The sequence below is a fragment of the Lactuca virosa genome, chromosome 8 (genome assembly GCF_052849685.1).
Source record: "Lactuca virosa cultivar CGN04683 chromosome 8, Lactuca_virosa_CGN04683_v6, whole genome shotgun sequence".
NCBI classification, from domain to species: Eukaryota; Viridiplantae; Streptophyta; class Magnoliopsida; order Asterales; family Asteraceae; genus Lactuca; species Lactuca virosa.
In genome coordinates, this window is record NC_136433.1 from 311,188,741 (window position 1) to 311,206,402 (window position 17,662).

General features: G+C 32.1%; 1 protein-coding gene across 1 annotated transcript; it reads right to left on the reverse strand.

The window, feature by feature from the left end:
• Window positions 1-13,265: 13,265 nt before the first annotated feature.
• On the reverse strand, window positions 13,266-16,142 carry LOC145131695 (protein FAR1-RELATED SEQUENCE 5-like). The gene is made up of 8 exons (XM_079066352.1): window positions 16,065-16,142; window positions 15,945-15,990; window positions 15,348-15,876; window positions 15,191-15,301; window positions 14,914-15,109; window positions 13,931-14,589; window positions 13,799-13,859; window positions 13,266-13,745 (listed from the first exon to the last, which is right to left on the reverse strand). Exons 1-8 carry the CDS (start codon window positions 16,140-16,142, stop codon window positions 13,266-13,268), a joined length of 2,160 nt encoding a protein of 719 aa, XP_078922478.1.
• Window positions 16,143-17,662: the final 1,520 nt, after the last annotated feature.

The following is a 17,662-nucleotide window of genomic DNA, read 5'->3' on the forward strand; positions in this document are numbered from 1 at the left end:
CAGGGCACTTCTTCAGCCCTAGCCAGAACTGAGCCGAGGCCACACTTGACTACGGGCCAAGGAGACCAAAGAAGCTCAAGAAATCCTACTCTTCTTACATTACAATCAAGTGGTTTAGGCATGGTGAGCACAAATATGCAAGGATCCATGAACCCGGGGGACACCCCGGTACGACCTCAAGGTTTTGACGGATATAACTCTGATGACTCTTGGATTCAGTATCAACCAAATACTGAATCTGAAGTCAAAAAGTATGAAGCTTTTCGCAGGGCATTCCAAGCCCGCAAGGATCAACAAAGCAAACAACAACATCAGAAGGAGCAGGAAATTCAAACTGTTGCAAAATATTAGGTGGATGCGATCAACAACGCCAACACTGTTGCCACCATTCTCAAAGTAGAAGACTGGATGACCACTATGGCTGAAACAATCCAGAAAGCTTAGAATCTTCGAGGTGGTGCAGGTCCTTCCAAGCACCTTCCAACTGCTGAAACCTACGGATCCAATGATGATGGTACAGCGATCGAAATTAGCTCCGGACCAACCTTTGGTCTGGGTTATCTGGAAATGATTGTAGTAAATCAACCGGCTCAATCAGATGATTTTATGATGATATTCGATGACGAAGACTCAAGTGGTTCTCAGCACTCCACTTCTAAGCCAAAGGATAAGAAAAAGAAAAAGAAAATGGCTGTCAGTTGCAAGGAATTTCTAAGTCTTCAAGAGAAAGTTGACAAGATCTTAGCCGCAGTCACAACCCCGCAATCAACTGAAGCTGCTGGTCCGCAGTCAATTGTTGAGCGAGTTGAATGTGTAGAGACAAGGGAACGACTGGCTGCTGAAATAATCTCACTCAAAGTTGAAATGGGTATTAGAGCCCTGGACAACAACAGAACCGCAGACCACAAAGAATTTCTAGCCACTGCTGAACGACTAATTCAAGAAGTCTCTGCAATCAAAACAGAACTACAATCAACTATTGCGGATCAGACTGTTCAATCCAAGAAGCTTGTTGAGGAAACTCACAATGCTTACAAGTCCACCATTGCAGTGCTTCACTCTACCATCAACAATCTTCGACGCTCCTTAACCGCAAGTTTCCATGGTCAAGAACTTCTGAAGCTCACAAAAGACATCCATCAACTCCTGTTCAACAAAAAGATCCTAGGTAATCAACAACTCTCTGATCTTCTCAAATCTCAATTCCACGATGTTTTTTCTAAGACTGATGGCCTCAGACAATGGTTTGAGGAGCAACAAGTTACTTCCTCAAAAGGGGGAAGTGAACGTTCAAAACTACAGCACCATCAATCTCATTCAACTGTCCCCATACCAAACTTCGGTCCATCTCACTTTGCATCTGATCAGCCAAGGATTGAAACTCGTCAGTCCTCCCCAATTTTAACTACGGATCAAGTGAAAATCCCCACTCCGGTGCCATCTCACCAATCTCAACAGCAACATCCTCCTTCTCCGCAGCAATCTCCACCTCGCCAAGAAACTCCATCTCCAATCAGAAATCTGGAGCCAACAATGTCATCTGATCATTCCAATGACTCTCCCGCAACCAAAAAGCGTAAAGCAGACTGGAAAGCAGCTAAGTTTGCTGAACAAATTTGGAGAGATCATGGTTTTGATACAACAATGGATGAAACCCTCTTCAACTCTTGGGTCAATCCATCAAGAAGACTTATGGACGAAGACTACAGGCCAGTCTTGACGTATGCTGAACCTCCTGAAGATGGTTGCTAGGACATTCCCATCTCACCAAATGCGAGACGGTCTTTGAACCCTTTGACCTCCGTCTTCCAGATGACCAGGGGCTTCCACTAGAGTTTGAAAGATTAAGCAAGTTTCATGACAAACACAGATCAGTATTTGAAAACATATGGTCGAATGACAGACCTTCCGGAGTCAAGAATTACAAAATCAGAAGGTTCATGAAATCAGAGTTCATCTAGTACACTCTGACCCGAAGAGGCAGTGATTATATCAGAACTCAGGCTGATTTTCCCTGTATGAATTCGGAAGAGGTGTTCCTAATTGCTAGGGTGTTTCAGATAAAGTCATAAAAACATTCTAAAACGAAGATTGCGTACGAAAAAGCTTGTGAGTACTTGAGATCCGCAGTGTGCGATTTTGCCAAGATAGATGCTGATATTCATCCAGCCCTCGCTCAAAAATTCAACCTTCCCGCACTTAAACCAACACCTGTTTTTACTGAAGGATATCAAGAGCGATGCTTAGGTGCAACCAACTTTCCAGAACTGGGAGTTGTGTTCAAAAGAGTCAACAGCGATGTTAAGTACTTCGTCCCCATCACTGCTATGCACCGCCTAACACGAAGGCAACTGGAAGTCACCTTGACTTCAGTGTAGAATTCGAAGCACATGACTGATGAAGTTAAATTCGAGATCATAAGAAGGATCACCTGGTTAGGTGAAGTAAGAAAATTTTGGTGGTTGTTGATCAAGTTTCTGAAACTCAACAAGTGAAAAGGTTAAAGAGGTCACTTAGGGGGAAATTGTTGAATCAAGAAAGTGATCCTCTTAAACCTCAATCCAAAGTCCTCCTCACTACCTCAACGTTGCTTCTGCTACCGTAATAGGAAGAGTTGAATCCATCCGCAACTATCTCATCTGGAACAAAGACTTAGCTTTTAACTTATGTATTTACAATGTATTGTCTAGTGTGCCTTGCATGGACACTTCTTTTGAATTATTGTCTTTGTTTATTTCTCTTGTATGTTCTCGGAACTCTATAAATAGAGTGTTCCGCTTCAAATGAAATACACACATCTTACATCTCTTATCTCATTACTTACTCTCTATCATAATTCTCTCCTACTCTCAAGATCTTTCTGAACTTATATTCATATATTCAAGTCTAACTATCAAACTCTCCTTCGGAGCAAGTCATTCTTGACTTCATCACTTTAAGTTGATCTCACTTACTAACTTGGTTTGATTGCAATCCTCGTTAAGAATCAGCTTAGTGTTTACTTGATATAATACTTGTTGTCATTTATATTTCCTTACATTCTCACAATTACATTTCCGCATCTAATCATCTAACTATCTAACAACTCTAACTCCGCATTATTGTTGAGCTTTATGATCATTTGAGATAAACTTTATTCCGCAATATATATAACTTGTTCTAACGTTTGTTCAAGTGTGTTTCTTAAAAGTTTTTCTCTCAAGAATATATATATATATATATATATATATATATATATATATATATATATACATATACACCTTAATAAGCATTTAGCCTCAAATGCTGAATTTTAAGAGGTATACCCCTTGAAGCAGTACTTACAACAATGTTATGCATTACAAAAATCAGATAGATAAACCATTGAAATAGTCAAAGAAAATAAAAATGCTCCTTATATATCGATATCCCCAAATTTTTGGTGGAAGTTAAAAGACTCATTCTAATTAAAGAACCTTAAATTCAAGGACTTTGTTACTTCACGGCTTCACCTTGTATATAAAAACCAACGTCACCTAATGTGTCGCTCCTCATCCTTTCCATATCTTTCATTATATCTCGATATTCTTCCCTAGCAGAAGACCTTTACCACCATACACGGTTGTCTCCACTACCACTCTCCGACATCGAATTCCTACCTTAAAGTTGATGGTATCAAATATAAGGTTCCATGCTCCCACCTGATCAAACCATCCCACAGCCACTCACGCTTTGTCTCATCCCTTCATGCCCAAGAACAGGTCCCTAATTCAAATCACCATCTCCATAACATTTTTCTTAAAATATGGGAGACTCATTCAAATCCTTTTCCTTTATAAAATCATTTAATAATGTAGTATTAAAAAAATTAAAGCAGAAGAAGGAAGACATCAATGGTTCCAAAAAGTGGCATTCATCTTAGCGTGATTGAAGATGAAGAATTCAGTCAAACCACTATCACAATTGTTCACAACAACTAACAAAACCTGTATATGAAGAGTTTGGTCAAAGAGAGTTTCTTTCGCTAAGGACTTCGACTTTTTAAGGTAAATAAAGCAAGTTTAGGTTGTTTTTTTATCGATGGTAGATTTTTTGATATTTTACAAAACAATGCTTTTATTCTTACTTATTATTGACGATTTTCTCTCAAATTTAGGTTCTTTTTACTTATGTCGGTTTGATTTTGTTATTTGGTACTATGGAAATTTTGTACATAGATGAAATTTTGTATATTTAGACCTTGAATCCTATACTTTCTTTATGCTTCAGGTAGACATGTAGATATGAGATTAGGGGTTTCATTTTTTTCCTTCTTTTTCATATATATTCTCTATGCAGGGTTTCATTTTTTCTTAATTTTGTAATTTGGGCTTGTAGAACACCAGCAAAGTGCTTACATTATCTCTGTTTCTCCTTATCTATGTGAACTTTTCTTACCGGAAAAAAGGTAACAAAGTAAATTCATCCTTCATCTTTGTTCTTTTTTGAGTTTTATACTGTGTTGTGTTTCATTTAAATGGTAGTACCAAATGGTCCTTTTTAATTTTTTATGATCAGGGCTAAGGTTGTTGGGTTAATGGTTTTTCAGTATCTGGGATGAGGGTTAGAATATGAACTGAATCATGTATTTTGGGTTCAACATCCTCTCTCTCATAATTTGGAATGTTTTTTTTTGCATTTGACCTTTTTATAAAACTCAAGGTTGTACATTTTGAGTTCTTTTTAAGATGCATTGGGGGAGGGGGGGGGGTCAAAGTAAGAAAAGAATGGGAACAATTTCTGGTTTTTATGATTTTGACCCATTCTTTTATTTTTCCTTTCTGATTTTGCGATTTTCCAAAAAGAACATGAACAATTGATGGCTTCTCTGTGTATGTGTATATCTGGTTTTCCAATGAGAATATAAACAATCTTTGTGTGTTTATTTAGTTTATTACATGATAAGTAATGCTATGTTAATTGTATTGTGTTTTTTGGTTCAGATTTGACCACAGTTTCCGTCCCTAGATCTTTTTGAGAAACACGTGTGTGTTAGAAAACACATGGGATTATCTGGTAAAAATGGAAATCTCTGCTTATCAAGTTCCGACCACCCGCATACATTTTTTTTACAGATTTGACCACCTACATATCTACGAAATTTAACAAAACCGATAATCAATAGGCTTCAAACTCAGTCCAGTTTTAGTTTATTGTAGATCTCAAGCGGAAGCTTTTAATATGTGAATATTCAGTTCTTACATTCTCATCATGTCGTGTTTTGATGTTTGCACTTATATATTAGGTTTAAAGAGTTTCCCTAATCCATGTGTATATGTATTATGTCACTACATGGTTTATGTATGAAATAGACTGATTCTCATTAATTTGAATGAATATATATTTGATTTGAATGTGTTATTTTTTGTTTTTTATGTACCTTATATTTTTTGCCTTTAATAATCCTTCATTTACAGTAAAAGACAAAATTATGATCTTCTTTTAGGGAAGAAAGACTTTAAATAAAGTATCAGAGATCAGATTTGCACAACACATCACATGCTTAGAGATCCGAGCCATGAAAAAGAGTTGTTACTTGAAGATGGAGGCTAGGAAGAGCTTTTAAGTGTCGTTTTTCATTTTTCATGTTTATTGCTTTGATGTACAGTGGAAAGAAACAGTTGTATATTTGATGATTTTAAGAATAAATTAGACTTCAATTACGAAAAGAATTGTTATTATGCCGATGAAATGAAGAATGTACCAAATGGTGAACAATTGTTCTTTTTTTTCTACCTTGATTTGCTTATGTTAAATATAAAGTCACACTTGTGTTAACGATTAAGTGGTTGTTGTAAGCTCGGAACACACATTGAGTTACTTCTTAAGTTTGTTCTTGCTTTCTTAATTTTTGGATGGAACTTATAATAAAGCCATATATTTAAGTGAAAAACTGCTTATGGGTTACGATGGATTTTGATGCTACCAATTTGAATTTATTAGTGTTAAAGTTAAAAAGTTTACATATTGATGAGTTGAAATGGTAACCACATTCCCGGTTTCCAACTTACAGGCGATTGAAACCAAACTGGAAGCCTCTCTTAATCGGTGATCAAATTATACTTATGCTCAATATCTACCAATCAAAGGCCAATTTAGACTTTTTTTTCCCTTGATGTTTTCGTTACCTAGCTTGTTTGGGTGATTTCAATTATTGTGCTCTTATTTTCTCTTAATTGCTTAGTCTTTTTTCCTAATCCCTTCATGTACCTGGATGATCAGCCCTTTGCTGGTTTCTTTTATATATATATATATATATATATATATATATATATATATATATATATATATATATATATATATATAATTGAAAGACAAAAGGTTTTATTACCAAAGTCAACAAGGAGAAAACATATCACGGATAAAAAAAAATAAAAAGTTGTGATAGTGATCCATGGAAATAACATTTAGCCAATCAAATTAAAATAAACTTTCAACTTAAAAAAAAAACTGAATAAATACTGTCATACACCTTATGTATTTGTCCAAAGACCCTCAATTTGAAATCACTCTCTACTCACTCCACTCTCCTGTCAACCACTCTACCCGAAATCTGCTACCATAAGCCGCCGCCTGCTGCTCTCATTCACTTAAAACTATTCACCTTCCTCCGCCATAGATACATTTTCATAACTCCATTAGTCATCGTAAACAACCTTACCACCATGGAGGTCGATGCCATCCTCCCCTTTACATACTGCCAAACTATTCATCATCTACCTTACCGCCATCAAACACCCACACAACCAATGTGGTTTCTCACGTCATTCTCCCTCTCTCTTTCCTTTTCTTCAGAAACGCCATCCTCACTACCACCGCAATCCACTTCTTATCTTTCCTAAAAACCCTATATGTATTTCCGACAGCATCGAGGTCTGTCTTTCTATCCTTCTATATTATCGTGTGTTTAACTGTGTGTGGTGCGTTTGTTGATTTGTATCTGTTTAAAAACCTTGTAAATTATTTTGTTCTTGATTTATTTTTTTTCATTTGTTGCAGATTTTGATGTTTCTTCTTTTTGAATATTAAATAGCCTCGAGTATGCTCATGTTGCTTCCGATTCTATAAAGTTCTTTGAAGTCGTCAAGTTTCAGAAGGCTATAATGGCACCCATCAAAAAGTTTTTGTAGAAAATGAGTTTCTTCTACTTGGAAGAAAAAGGAAAAAGGAGATAGATGGTAGTTACGATTGATGCTTTTCTGGCAAACGTGCATGTGTTTATGCTTTTCTGATAGATTTACAAACGAAATGCTTGATTTTTTTTTCTTTTTTATTAACATATGAATATGTTTGTGTCTTTATATGGGAAATGAGATATGTGCGTTCATATTATGTTTAACCTTACATGTCCACACACAATCGTATAACGACTAAATAATTTTTCTACCAATTGAAACTCATACATTTAATTTATTAAACATACATGGTAGGCAAATATAGAATATAGAATAACATAATAAAGTTATAAAAATTATCTTTGAACAAATAATGCTTTTATTTGAAAAATTATTCGACCGTAGAAAAAACATTGTTTCTTTGTAAGGATAGTTAAAAAAAAATACAAAATGACTACATATTTAAATGAAATGAAACGACGGACGTTTGTTGTAATGACTAATATATAGTACTCCTATGATAATTAAAAGCAAAACAATTTGCAATGTCAGACGTGAAGGTTGAAAAATGTGATAATAGAAAATATTAATTAAGGACATATCAAAATTTAAATTTTATTAGTTTTTTGTTGTTTTAATAATTTCAATCGAAGAAGTTAAATTGGGAAAATATTTAACATTGATATGAGAGTGATATAATATCTAAAACACAAATGTATCGATACAAGGTCCAACTTTTAATGGAAGCTATGAAAATAATATTGACAGAAGTAATGCAAAAGCTGCATATCCATTATACTGAAAAGACAGGCTAAGGCGCTAAGCCTTGTAGGCATCGACAATTCAATGAGTTCCATTTTCATCCTATTTTGATCTAATTATTTTTATGATTTAATAATAAATCTATTTTAATTATCTACTAAACTTTGATCTAATCTTTTTATTTCTATTTTATTTAATTAAATATCAATTTTTATAATCTCATTTGATTCTCTTAAATTTTACGTTTTATATTAATATATATTGATGATTTGTATTTTCTAAACATTAGTTCATAAGACACTTGATAATTTAAGATCAAATAAAATTAATTAATCATGTTATACTTATATTTTTTCCGTGTAAAACATTTTAGTATTTCTAAACTGCGTTTTGATATAATTGACTAGAACGTTTTGGTATTTTCATTATTTCTAAATTATATTTTAATATCATTATAAACTGGATTTAGTATACGATATATCATGTCATTAATTTTTTTAAGGCTTAAGGTATCCGGTGAAAAGGAGCTTTTATATGAATTTGTGAGAAGTGAATTTTTTATATTAATTTTTAGAACAACAAATGGAATAAAAAGATTATAAAAAATAACAAATTATTAAGAAAAAGGAAAACATGAAAATACGTCTCTACTCTCTATGATTTTTTTTTTTGAGATGATTTAATTTTTGTCGAAAAAGTGAATCAAATTTTTTATCCAAAGAAAATGAATCTTAGAAAGGTTTTTCCGTTTAATTTTTCTGAAGAAATCATGTTATTTTCTCATTATTATTTAATGATCCAATTTATTGGTTAGCAAAAAAGAATGCAAATAATTTAATGTATTGGTTCAAAAAAAAATCCTTTAATACAAACCTCATCCTCATTACTTATGTTTTATATGTATTTAATTGATATGTTTTCATGACGAATACACAAATTGTCAGGTCTACATCACGCGATAATTTTTTTAATCTTCGTCATATTCAATCGATTAAAGATAAACATAAAATAAAATTACATGTATACTTAGCTACCTACAAACTATGCGACAAAAACAACCATCTAACACAAAATTGTTCGGCAAAAGGCCGAAAGGTACTGCGTCACCAAAAAAAACTAATTGTTGTATGAAAACTGTCTGCTGATAAAAACTATCTGGCGCTGTTGCATCGCACGGGTACCCCACTAGTGTGTGTGTATATATATATATATATATATATATATATATATATATATATATATATATATATATATATATATATATATATATATATATATAAAGGTAATTGTTCGGTTTGGTTAATGGTTTGTTGGGTTTAAATAATATTCGAAAGCAAACATATATATCATGTTAACAAAGATAATAAACCGCACCATCTATCTAAGAATGGTTCATTTAAATCGGTTGTGGTTTGGTTTTTTGATTATTATGCTCACATATGCTACAAACCGAGACATCTTTTGCAAAGGAAGACTAAGGTGCTGTTTGTTTTTCTAAAGTCAAAATGTCTGCAGTCTGCGGACCATATCTGCAAACCTCTGCAGCAGAAGAGGTGGACCAAATGTCTGCAGCCAGCAATAAGAAGTCTGTTTGTTTTTAACGTCTGCAGGTACTGAAATAAAATGATATTTCAAACTTAATTTCATGCCATAAACATAAAAAAAGACATTTTCAACAAAAAAATATAGGCGACGTTTTTTTTTTCTTTTTTTTCTTTTGGTTAAAATGAGGCGCGAAGACCTTTGAAGACAGTGGTTCATGTCTGCGCCAGGAAGACCTCGCGCAGACGTTTTTTTTATTTGCGCACTTCCAAAAAACAAACACTCTATGAGGGCATATGTCTGCGCGTTGTCTGCGCGGGGCAGACAAAAGTGGTTGTGCAGATCTGCAAAAAAAAACAAACAACCCCTAAATGACAAGAATAAACTATTCACCGTAAAAAACTTATCCGACGTCTGCCAAAAGTAATTACTTTTTGAAAATTACAACCGTTACACTTTGATGTAAAAAACTTAACCTAAATTTTTTATATTTTAGTTCGGTAAATATTTTCTGAAAATTACAATTGTTACACTTTGACTTTTCTTGATAAATGTTAATAGAAAATGATCTAACACAAGAATAACATATTTTTACTTTTGACCCACAATAGCAACATACTTTTTTATTTAACAAAAAAAAATACACTATATTTTTTTTAAACCCAAATGTAGGTATTTATCTTCCATAATTGATTTTTTCGCATGACCAACTTCATGTGACATTATCCAGAGAGATATCACGTATCAATACAAAAGTATTAGTGAAGTCTGACATACAATTTAACAACAGTGAAGTCTATACATCAAATATGTTGTATAAAGAAGTGTGACACGATTAATAATGTATAATCAATGTTTGTTCATGTATATTTGTAAAGAATCCTAACTTCTCATTTTTAATTATTATTGAATTCGTTTCTACTAACATGACTTTTATTGATAATTGTTTAGATATAGTAAACTATTTACGCAACAAAAAACCCCTAATCGCTTTTAAAACTAATTTCTAAAATAAGTTATTCGCACCTGTCACTTAGCGAGGATAAACGGCTAGTGTGTTTGTATATATATATATATATATATATATATATATATATATATATATATATATATATATATATATATATATATAGGCTTAGGGAATATGTGGCTGTCATGTACCTAAGCTTATATATAGAACCCTCCAAATAATGTAGTTTTGATCCATTTATATCCAAACTAATCATGATATCTCTTTTACTATTCTTCATTAATCACGTGACTTACTAAATCGATCAAATTTATGTTCTTTTTCTTAATTGTGTCTAAGAACTTAAAGCATTAAAAGTTGTGACCATTTAATCAACCATACTAAATTCTAAATGAAAACTAATAGAATAAAAAATAAAAGAAGAATATGTCATAACTCAATCAAACTTTTCACAAAATCATTGGATATAGTTTTTCAATTGAAGGACAAAACACTTGAGTTATATTCGTTAAAAAATATTAGTTTTTTATTTTCTCTATAAACTTCAATAATTATTTGCAAAAAAAATATTTATAATTGATCTTTTTTATTCCATAATTGAACTTAATTCAATCATATTATATTAAAACAAAACTAATAAAAAATAAAATTGGATTTGTTTTGTATGAAATTACGTCGTTTAAAAGGTTCTATACCTAATCTTAGGTACATAACAGCAACACGTTTATTCATGCGATAATCATTGACTGTTGGTCATCATTACTCAACAGAATGGAGGAACTCAGGGATGTAGGATCAGTTTCTAGAGTATTCTTTGACACAAATTTTTTGGTAAGTATTTAAATTAAAATTAGTTCCAGTCGAATAATATGTGTTTTATTGATTGGTTTATTAATCTGTACAGGCAGAAGAGATACTGGGTGGAGCATTGTCACCTGAAAGAACTCAAAAATTATTTGATTAGATGTTGAAACTCCACCTTAAAAGTCTACCAAAACAGGAAAAGCTGAAGGATATTGGACTGGTGATTTAATTAAACCTTGTTTTTTATCAATTACAACCATAACATACAATCCTATCTTATTGGACCACTATGTGTTATGTAACAGGTTTTCTTCCCAATAGTTGATAAAAGCAAATATTATCTGATATGCTTTGATCTAAGGGTTCCAACATACTACATTATAGACCATGTGACCCGAAATGGTTCTGTTGAGGAAATCTATGGAATAAAACACATTCATGTGGTATGTTGAAGCTTTATTATTTGAAAGATTTAAAATACATGAGTTTAATATTGAATTGTAAAATGATTGTTTTGTATCGCAGAAAAAGTTGCTTGGGAACTATTTGAAAACAGAGAATTACCAAAAGTCAACAACTTTCAACAAGATTAAAGCTCGTGTAATGAAAATGACATGGAAACTAGAGAAAGAAGGATCAGACTGTGGAGTATATCTTATGAGGCATATGGAGTCATATATGGGGGAAAATGAAGGGCGTTGGGATTGCGGTTTTACAGGAAAAAAAACATACTGATTTACTTGCATTAAATAATCTACGAATCAAATACATGGAAAAGCTTATGAAATCAGAGTACAACAAACATAAAAGGATGTTGGAGAAAGATGCAGAAGCATATGAGAGGCTTGATCCATTGCAGATATTGGCTATGATGAATGAAGTGAAGGAAATCAGGGAGAAGCAGAAACGTGGAAGACGTCGATTTTAAGATGGGAGTGTTATGATGTTAGGATGGTTGGTTTTGAAAGACGTTTGGTAGTATGTTTGGTTTAAGTCTATGTTTTTTTTATTTTGGTCTAGTATTGTGTGTTTTGGGGTAACAATTTATCATGGTAGGATTGTTATATGGTGTAAGATTTTTGGTAACATTGTTTGTTTTGGTCTAACTTATTTGCTTGGGGAACAATGTTGATGTGTTTTATTATGTTCTAGAATTGTTTGGTTTTTAGAAACAGGTTAATGTGAATGGTGTTTGTTCTAGTAGAATTTATTTTTTGGTAATTGTTACTACTTGATTGATGTTGGAATGTGTATATGGATATGAAAGCTATCAAAATATGCAATGTGTTGGAAGATGGTTTGTAATGTACAGGTAAGTTTAGTTTATAGATCATACATTATGATATGCATTTGTTGTGGTAGTTTGATACAAGTTAGTGTAGACAGTTTTGGTGTATGTAAAATGTTTTAAGTATAATTACATGATATTCTGATGGAATGTATTTGTTTGAGTACAAGTGGTAGAATGTATGAAGATTATGATTTACCATGATTGTTTCGATGATATATGTCATATAGGATACTAAATAGTCATGTGTAAGAATTGTTAGAGTTGACTGTACATAATGTTTTGGAAGAATATAATAGCTTATGTTACAAATGGTAAAGTGTAACAAAATGAGTTGTTGAAAGATGGTTTGTAATGCACATGTATGTTTTGTTTTTCAAGAATAATATGTGTACATTTGCCCTGTCCATTAAAAAAGGAAACTGCTAAATGTTATGTTTACAAGATATTCTGACAGAATATATGTGATGTTTTGCAAGTGGTAGAATGTATGAACATTATGATTTTCCTTGTTTGTTTCAATTTTGAATTTCAGATAAGATGCACATTAGTAGTGGTAGAATGTATGAACGTTATGTTGTTACATGTTAGGATACTCATTAATGGTAGATAAGAATTGTTACAAAATATGCAAAAGTGTATAACAATTTATGACAATTTTATTAAATACGATGAAATTTGTAAGCAGTAAAATAAATAAAGATGAAACAAAAAAGTTTTAATGTAATATAATATTAAAAGAAAAATTACATATAAAGCATACTACTTACACACATTTTTTAAGAGGACAAATTCGTTTATCATGATTAGCCATCTGTTTACATAAAGCACACTTTCGCTTAGGCTTCGAACCAACTTTTTGCAGCATTTCTTTTTTTGATTTTAATCTCTTGCCACGACTGCCAGTTCCCTTATTACGAATATCTGATGGGTTGTCAATATCGGGAGCATCATTAGTTAATTCTACGCCTATAATCTGGTTGTAGAATGCTTCTCTTGATGGCATCTCAGGGGCTGGACAATCATCTACAAATTTTTTCTTCAGCTTATTCAACTCTTCAAGGTATGACTTTAACTTCGATGCATCATGGCTTAAAAATGAAACACAACGATCTACGTTTGAAAAAATTTCAATAGCCGTCATGTCAGAGTTAGAATCTAGTAAAGAATTAGACAAACGCCTTTTAAGCAATTCTGTTGGAACAACATCCCGACGCCACCGTTTCATAATGTATTCTTTAGGAATCTGTTCAATACTATAGAACTTAAAAACACAAAATATGTGCCTACACAAAATACCGACATGTTCAAAATGCATGCAGGTACATTTGTATGAACCATCTGTTGTTGAGTGTGTAACCTGGAATATGTATGAAAAAATATGAGTTTCAGTAATAAAGTATTGTTGTGTGATTAACAAAAAATAATTACGCATTGTTAAAGTAATAACGTACGATGTATTGGGTATCCTCTGTAAGACGATCATAATGGTATTCCTCAAGTTTTTCATCAACAACAGGACTTGATGGTTGCCTTGTTGTTATGTTCTTTTGCTTCTCCAAAACAATAATAGTGTCAACACAATTATTAGAAGTAACACTCATTTGGAAACAAGTGTTATCAGAATCTGATATCTCTTTCTGCACCTGATAAAAATTTTTACGAGTGTAAACCTTTGAAGCATGTGCTTCAATTGGACTAGATTTGATGAATCTAGGAAGTGTTGTAGCAGTGTTAAAGTCGTTGACAACTTGATTACGCCTTTGCCGTTCCATAACACCCCCAAATGTCATCATAAACATTAAAAGATAAGAACCAATAAGGGTATTGTTCTGAAACGACCAATTTTGGCCTTCCGACAATGATGTTGTTCTCATAAGACCAGACATCGGTATGTCGTTGAAAAATGCAGGTACCCAACGTCTACGCAACCCATACATCTCTTGCAACCACTTGTTATTTGAAATGTTAAACTCATTTAAACAAGATTTCCATTCCTTTTCAAAATCATGTGGTTCCAGCTTAGAATTCCAAATTATAGAGTGAAAACGCTTTTGAAAGGCTGAGTTTGTGGCTAGTTGCGATGTTATCTGAAAAAAAATATATATGTTAGTATAAAATAAATAATTGTGCTGCACAAGGAATGCAGGGTCTGAATGGTGTAAACTATGAATTCTAACAGAATGTTCTTTAAAATTCTTAAAGAATGTATCTTAAAATCTAGCAAAAGCCGGTAATGAATTGTAGTTGTGGCATAGATTTTGTTCTGAAATATTTTATTTCTAATTGAAGAATATGTGCAAACAAGGTAAACATAGTGAGTTTGGGTTGAATATAAAAAAAATATTGACCTTGTTTGGAAGTTTTTTTGTAATATGCCACATACAAAACCTATGTGCTGACATTGGAAATACTTCATTAACAGCCTTGTTTAAAGCTGGATCTTGATCTGTAAGAACAAGTGTAGGTTGTTTTTTGAATGATTTCAAAAATGATCTAAGCAGCCATGAGTAAGAACTAGCATCTTCTCTACTCAAAAGTCTAGCGCCAAAAGTCACACATTTCTTATGATTATCTATCCCAGTGAAAGGTACGAAAACCATATCATATCTGTTAAAAAATATAAAACTTGGTAAGCGTTATTGGAATCAAGAAAAATTATGTGAAAAGATTGCAAAAATTTGAAAATACTTATTCATGATGAATGTGGCATCCAGAGAAACAACGTCTCCAAAAGCATTGTAGTTGTACTTTGCAATTTCGTCAGCCCAAAAAATCGAATTCAATTTTTTCTCAACAACTCTAAAATCGAAAGAAAAACTTGGGATATTTTTTTTTCCTCTCCAACATCTTCAATACAAGGAATTTTGCATCCCTGGCACCTATGTAAGAATTGAGATTTCTCGTACTGTTCTTGAAATCAGAAACCAACCCACCTCGAATGTCAGAACCACCTTGAAGTCCGGAATACAATCTATGTGCTCTTGAGGCACCAATATTTTGCTTTGACAAGTTATGAATAAAGATCACCTGTGAATAATCAAGTTTCCTCTTTGTACGAGACAAAAACATATTGTCCTTACCAAACAACATATGATTATGTTGTTCAACAAATTCAGCAACATTATATTTATTAGTACCATGTAGTAGAATAACAACAATTTTCGCTTTGCATTCGCACCTAAATGAGTCTTTCCTTCTCTGAATCTTATTATGTTGAGGGTCCAAAGTATCCACTTTAGCGGTTGTTGGTTTACCTTCCCGATTGCATAGCAAATGTCGTTGTGTGGTAATGCCAGATTCGGTTGCTCTAAATGGTCCAAGCCTGACATCAAAGCCTGCTAATGATGCATAATTGTAATACATTGATAATGCTGCTGTATATGAATCAAAAATTGAATTGATTTTAGGTTTGATGTTGTCTGAAACAACAGGAATCTAATACGATGATCCACCAGGAGAGACATAATCATGTGTAACATGAGATTGTTCTGCATAAAAGAAAAATCAAAAAAGTTTCAAAGAATTAATCTAGTTTATTAAACTTTTTTTTTCATATTCTAACCTTTCTGAAATTCAATGTTATCATCGTCTCTAGTATAATCTGCCTCATTATCATTGAACTCGAATTCCTTTTCTGCATCTTTTAATAAGAGTATGTGTAATGGATACGTAGATATATATAAAAACGAAAAAAAATACTTAAAATACATCACCTGGGTTATGATTACTAGATTCACCGAAATGATATTCGGAATTGTCATACATGTGATCTTGAATGTGTTCTAATGGATCCTCATCTTTGCAAGTGCAAGTTACGCCAAAACACAAAAAACAATAGAAAATTTCAACATTATTATTATACAAAATAACACATATTAAAAACTTATAAAGTAAATTCACCTAAATTTAGATTGCTACTCTCAGATATTTGAAAGCCGACATTATGTAGAGAGTCATGATCCCGTAACCCGAAATTTTCATACTCCTTAGGAAATTCATGTTGATCATGAATATGATCGTCACCAGCTGATACTGTATCATCCATAAGATAAGTAACAACACGATTGAACACCAGTTGATATGAGAAAGCAAAATAAATGCAATATTACAAAATTTGAGCCAATTCAGTATATATTAAAAAAGGAGAAACCGTGTAATTGATATGTAACTAAAAATGCGTGATATATGTATTCATTGTTATCAAATATTTGGTTTTTTAAATTTTTTAGAAAGATTGTAAGGATAATAATCAACACAAAATCGTATTATTCATCATGATATTGTAAATATTTGACATATTCAACTTCCAAATATAATAAATTGCGTATATATGACTTCAACACATCCTGCGTTTTAAATTAAACTTTTAAAAAATTAATTCTGCAAACTTTAAAAAAAAAATTTTAATTGAATTTACAAATGATTTCTGGTTTGTTATGACATAAACGCGTATATGAAATAATCAATTAATATCACAAGCGTGTTATTCTGTGAGAAAATCACAAACAAGATCTACAATAAAAATATTTTTCACACATTTGTTATGTATATTCTCGTACAACTTAACATAGACATACATATACCACGATATCATGATACAACAATCTTATTCTGTAAAACTATATGTGATAATAATAACATCAAATTTATTTTGCTCCTGTTTGATCTGTATATTGTAATACAAATTAGCATTCTGGTAGAATTTCATCCAAATAATTCTAACAGAATCGTTGACTAATCAAAATGTAAAAGGAAATTAGAAACACTTATTCTGTACGAATAATAAGCATTCTGTTTTTTTTTAATGTATATTGTAATCAACAGTTACATTCTACTACTTTGGATAAAAAGAATTGTGTTTTTGTTTGTTCTGTACGAATAATAAAAATTATATTTTGTATTGCACATTCTTACAGAATGTGTAGATATGACATTAAGTACAACACAATTTACGAAGAACTGTTATATCCAGAAACATTAGAACAAAAATACATTTACAACAACAACTCTGTATTCATATGATAAATAAGAAAATTTATGGAATTTTAATCAAACTCAAAATGAGAATTATTAATATTAATTGAATGAAAACATAAACTTACAAGGATAACCCCCTATAATTTATGAATCCATATCAATATTATACTGAAATAAAACTCC